General features: G+C 36.7%; 1 protein-coding gene across 1 annotated transcript in view; it reads left to right on the top strand.

The window, feature by feature from the left end:
* LOC107661493 (potassium/sodium hyperpolarization-activated cyclic nucleotide-gated channel 4-like) overlaps window positions 1-6000 on the top strand; it is a 36457-nt gene that overhangs the window by 26159 nt on the left and 4298 nt on the right. Inside the window, exons 5-6 of the mRNA XM_016451108.1 lie at window positions 813-959; window positions 2503-2743. Coding sequence (XP_016306594.1) covers window positions 813-959; window positions 2503-2743 — 388 coding nt within the window. The remainder of the gene's footprint in view (window positions 1-812; window positions 960-2502; window positions 2744-6000) is intronic.

Raw genomic sequence — 6000 nt, 5'->3', positions numbered from 1 at the left:
ATCAGGGGTTCAACCGTAATTTTACGAAGCTACGAGAATACTTTTTGAGCGCAAAAGAAGAAAAAAAGTAAAAAAAACGTAAATTGCGTATGCTGTTTTGTGTCAGCTGTGCCACGTGGATACACTGTTTTTACGTTGTTTACGCTTTGATTAGAACGAAAACAACGTATCCGCGTGGTGCAGCTGACACAAAACAGCATACGCAATTTACATTCAGTGGATATACTCCAAAATGGCGCTACAGGGTGACGCAGAGGAGACGAATTGTTGAATAAAGTCATTTTTCTTTTTTCTTTTGCGCACAAAAAGTATTCTCGTAGCTTCGTAAAATGACAGTTGAACCTGATGTCACATGGATTATTTTACCGATCTCCTTGCTATGTTTCTGGGCCTTGATCGTGTTAAGACCCTTGCGGTCTATGGGAGGGTCAGAGAGCTCTCGGATTTCATCAAAAATATCTTAACTTGTGTTCCGAAGATGAAGGGAGGTCTTACGGGTTTGGAACAACATGAGGCTGAGTATCTTTTATGCCAAAAATCATTAGGATATTAAGTAAAGATCATGCTCCAAGATATTTTGTAAATTTTCTACCATAACTATATCAAAACTTAATTTTTGATTAATAATATGCATTGCTAAGAACTTCATTTGGACAACTTTAAAGGTCAGCCAAATATTGTATTTATTCAGCTTTCAGATGATGTATAAATCTCAATTTTAAAAAATGGACCCTTATGACTGGTTTTGTGGTCCAGGGTCACAAATATGTAATATTCAGGTTGATAATATAGTGTATATGTCATTTGTACAGTACAAGCAGGTGGAGCAGTACATGTCGTTCCACAAACTTCCTGCAGACATGCGGCAGAGGATTCATGATTACTATGAGCATCGCTATCAGGGGAAGATGTTCGATGAGGAGAGCATTCTGGGAGAACTGAACGAACCACTCAGAGAGGTTAGTAGTAATGTAACGCTCTGTAAATCCACTTTCTGACAGCAGGTGGCGCTTATGGAACATTAGAATTAGTGTTGTTTCAGTAATCTCCGTGGACAAAGCAGCATTGCTACTTTATTAGGTATTACATAGAGCGAAGATGAAAACAAAATGCCATCAAATCTTTTCTGAAGATAATCAGAACCTGCCGATGTACATTTATATAATCAATTCATTCATATATTCCTTTGTATAATTCCCTTAGCACTCTATTAAAGGGGTCATATGATGTTGCTAAAAAGAATATTATTTTGTGTATTTGGTGTAATGAAATGTGTTTATGCGGTTTAAGGTTCAAAAAACACATTATTTTCCACATACAGTACATTATTGTTTCTCCTCTATGCCCCGCCTTTCTGAAACGCGTCGATTTTTACAAAGCTCATCGGTCTGAAAAGCGAGGTGTGCTCTGATTGGCCAGCTATCCAGTGTGTTGTGATTGGCCGAATACCTCAAGTGTGTGACGGAAATGTTACGCCCCTTACCATATTGTGATGCCGTGTCCCGGATGATGACTTATACTATCTTTTTACGCATTGCGTTGCATCGCGCTGCATAAACATAAAACCATGTCTGCATTTGTAATCGGAGAAATGACAAACAACAAGCCCTACTCTACACTGCCCAAAAAAACTCGCTTTAAATATAAAAAAACGTACTTACAGTCTGTGAGTCAGAACAGCCGGCATTGTAGTCTACTCTACCAGGATCAGGAAACAGTCCTCCATAAAATGTGCTGCACACATCTGAATTTTTGGGTTGAACTGTTCTGGAACAGTGTTGTAAATACAACTTAACCACTGATTATTAGTCGTGTTCTCCTTTGGAAAGCCAAACAAAGTATTTTCGCTTTCACTAAACAAAACACACAGCGTCTTCACAACATGGTGGCGGCGGCAGAAACAATAAAGTTACGCCTTCTTTCTTTGCGTGAACAATTGGGCGGCGTTATGCAAATCTTCCCACACAGTGACATAGACATGTGGGGGCGTGTTTAAATGAGGCGTTTTAGGAAGGCGGGGACCAGTCTTAACTTTTATAAAGAATATCTCTTTGGGTTTGAGACTTTAGTCTTTACAACTTTAGGGATCTTATCTATTCACGAACAGCTTGTAACACTCCAAAGAGAAAGGAAAACTTGAAATCGCATCATATGACCCCTTTAAAACCTCTCAGCTTTTCCGTCATGTTTTCACACAAAACAAAATTACTCTGGGTGCTGTGCACACGTGAAACTGTTACTTAAAACTGTGCTTTATGCTGGATAGTATTTATTTATCCTCAACTGTTCAAATCACGGTAATCGAATACGGTTTTAATGATAGTTAAAATATGAATTGGTAATACTAACCGTGGGGAATTTTATCATGATTTATCGTCAAACCGGTAATCGTTCCATCCCTAGTAGTAACATATAAGCCAGTTAGTGTATACTTTCATTGCATAGCTTGTATTCTAGTATTGAACAGTTCTATACACTTATGTTGACATTCTTCGTTTACAGGAAATCATCAGTTTTAACTGCCGAAAGCTTGTGGCTTCCATGCCGTTGTTCGCCAACGCAGATCCCAACTTTGTGACCTCCATGCTCACCAAGTTACGTTTCGAGGTATTCCAGCCAAGAGATTACATTATCAAAGAGGGGACCGTTGGCAAGAAGATGTATTTCATCCAACACGGTGTACTAACTGTTCTGACAAAGGGCAGCAAAGAGACAAAGATCTCGGATGGGTCTTACTTTGGAGGTAAGAAAACACTGATATTGTTGGATTGGATGGTTTGATGCAACTTTCATTTGATTCTTTTTTTTTATTCTTTAAGGCAGATTATTTTAGAAGCTAATGCGGATGAATTGGCATTTAAGTTGCAGCAAATAAGTTTGTGTTTTTATTAGAGAGGTTTTATGTGCTTAATGTTCAGGCTGGTACCACCATGTTCTTCAGTGTTATCGGCTGGTTCTCCCAGGGAACCAAATCAGGGAATGGCCACGCTTTAGGAGCCTGGGGAAATTCCTCACCCAGCATAAGTTAACCATTCATGAAATTAATTTCCCTCACAAGATTGAGGAAGGAGGGGAAGATAACAGTTTGAGCTGAGCCTTGTCATCAGAGGCTTTCACTGCAGTTTTTCTCATTACCATTGTTCGAATCCACATAGATTTATTCTTTTTTCTTGTCTTGTACATTTTCTGTTTTTAATTTTGGCATTTATGAAGACATCATTTATATGTTGTCCATTATTAAATGCCTTTTAAATTGCAAAAATACAATTTATTCACATTATAGTTTACCTTGTATGCAAATAGTGAGTCTACCAAACAAATCAACACGCTCTATTTTCTGAAGAAAATGAGGGTGATGCAAATATTTTGAAATGAATTATACACCACCTGGTCTCCGAATGCAAGCTAGCCTCTTTCCTGGCTTTCTGTGCCATTATAAACTCTATTACTGTCTCCTGCGCGGTTCTGGGATCACAACTAAGTAGTTTGTGCTATCAGTGAGCTGCAGATTTAGTCAAGAAAAAAAATGTCATCATATTTTCCAAAAAAAAAACTTTCCTTCTGCCCAGGCTTGTTTGAGGTCATTACATGTTCAACAAGCCGCTCATAATCTCTTTTCCCATAAACGCTGTGTGAAAGTGCAGAAAAGCGGAGCAGGCTGGATTCTGGCCTAGTACTGAGCTCACCCAGTCCCCATATGTCATCTGTTCTTTCTCTTGTCTATCTGGTTAAGTTGAGAATACAATACTAGTACTACACACTGCAAAGTATACAGTATGCTGTATACTGTCCACTATTTTCCTATTTAAAAAAAAATAGAATGTGAAACAGCGCACACAATTTTATATAATGACTTTCAAAATCTGAGGTCAGTAGGATTTATTTTTAAAGAAGCAAGGATGCATTAAATTGATCAAAATTTACAACAAAGACAGTCATTTATGTTTCAAATAAATGCTGTTCTTGCTCTTCTTCTGAACTGTGTATTCATCAGAGAATCTTGAAAAAATGTTTTACAGTTTCCACAAAAATATTAAGCAGCAAAATTGTTTTCAGCATTGATAAACTACTACACATTGATAAACTGCTAATCATCATATCAGACTGATTTACGAAGGATTATGTGACACTGAAGACTAGAGTAATGATGCTGAAAATTCAGCTTTGCCATCACAGGAATAAAAATACATTTTAAATTATACTTACATTTTTTTATATTAATAATATTTCGCGATATTACAGTTTTTGCTGTATTGTTGATCAAGTAAATGCAGTCTTGGTGAGCATAAGAGACTTCTTTCAAAAACATTTTAAAATCTTACCATACCAAAACTTTGAACGGTAGTGTATACAATTTATTTATTTGCATTTTTAATTCAGTTATTCCAATTACTATGTATACAATTAATTTTAAAGAAATTTGTATGTGTAAAAATGTCAGCAGTCAAATAATCAAATAATCAATTGAGAAGGAAATCACAGCAGATATCTCATGGCACTATATGATTGCTATACTTTTATACACCATGAAATATGAATATGAGATTCATATTTAATGGTATATGAAAGAATAGCAATGGAAAGCCTCATAATAGAGTCAAAAACATTGGTATCACTGTGGTAATGTGTTCAAAACCATGTTGTCTTTGCATTTTTATGCACCATGTCATTGATTCTTTATTTGTATTTCTACATTTTCCCCGACCCTCACACCACCCTTCTCCCACCTTTCCACCTCAGGATGTGTGCTAGTGAGTGTGAGTGCTCTGATGGAGTGGCACTTGGCAGCATGTTCTTTATGACTCTGGCCATGACGATTAGACAGAGAGAAAAAAGAGAATGAGAATAATCTCTACAGCCTCCTCTACCCCTCTGTCTTTCCCAAACAACACCACTTTATCTTTCAGGTTCTTGAAGGTCCAAAAGCACCTTGTTTATCCCCATAGTATTCTTGTTTTTCAGTACCCATCATTAACATCAGCTGCACACATGCAAGCATGAAAAAATATCTTAGTAATTTCAAAAGTGTTATAAGCTGTTATTATTAGAATACAACACTTAAAGACTATCACACTACCAACGTTCTACTGTTTAAGATGGCTATTTCATTGATCGGTTAGGTAGTAAGAACATTTATTTAAAGGGATAGTTCACCCAAAAATGAAAAATTGGGTAATTAATTGCTCACCCTCATGTCGTTCCAAACCTTCGTTTATCTTTGGAACACAAATTAAGATATTTTTGATGAAATCTGAGAGCTTTCTGATTCTTCGTAGCAACGCAACTGACATGTTCAAGGCCCAGAAAGGTAGTAAGAACATCGTTAAAATATTTCACGTGACATCAGTGGTTCAATTGTAATTCCACTACGAGGATACTTTTTGTGCAAATAGAAAACAAAAATTTATTTTCTTCCGTGTCAGTCTTTGATGCTCATTCACGAGAGTATCACGACTCACGCGTGTGTTGCTGCTGATGCAGGAGCCGGAGTTCTGACGAAGACTGACATGGAAGAGAATAATGTTGAATAAAGTTGTTATTTTTGTTTTCTTTGTGCACAAAAATTATTCTTGTAGCTTCATAAAATTATGACTGAACCACTTTTGTCACATGGAATATTTTAACAATGTCCTTACTACCTTTCTGGGCCTTGAACGTGTCAGTTGTGTTGCTGTCTATGCAGGATCAGAAAGCTCCTAAATTTCATCAAAAATATTTTAAGTTGTGTTCTGAAGATGAACGAAGAGCTTACGGGTTTGGAACAACATGATGGTGAGTAATTAATGACAGAATTTTCATTTTTGGGTGAACTATCCCTTTAAATAAATGTCTGAGTACCTAACCGATCAATGAAATAGTTGTCTTGAGCAGTAAAACTTTGTTTCTGTGACAGTCTGACAGCCTAAATGAACCTGAGCACATGTGTTATCCAATCAGAATCAGTTTCAATCAGAATATATTTTGAATTAGGTTTATTAATAAGTAATTGTCATTGCTTGT

Source organism: Sinocyclocheilus anshuiensis, unplaced genomic scaffold (genome assembly GCF_001515605.1).
Source record: "Sinocyclocheilus anshuiensis isolate Anshui unplaced genomic scaffold, SAMN03320099.WGS_v1.1 scaffold491, whole genome shotgun sequence".
Lineage (NCBI taxonomy): Eukaryota > Metazoa > Chordata > Actinopteri > Cypriniformes > Cyprinidae > Sinocyclocheilus > Sinocyclocheilus anshuiensis.
Note: the sequence above shows the minus strand (reverse complement) of the source record. Positions and strands in the feature narration are given on the sequence as shown.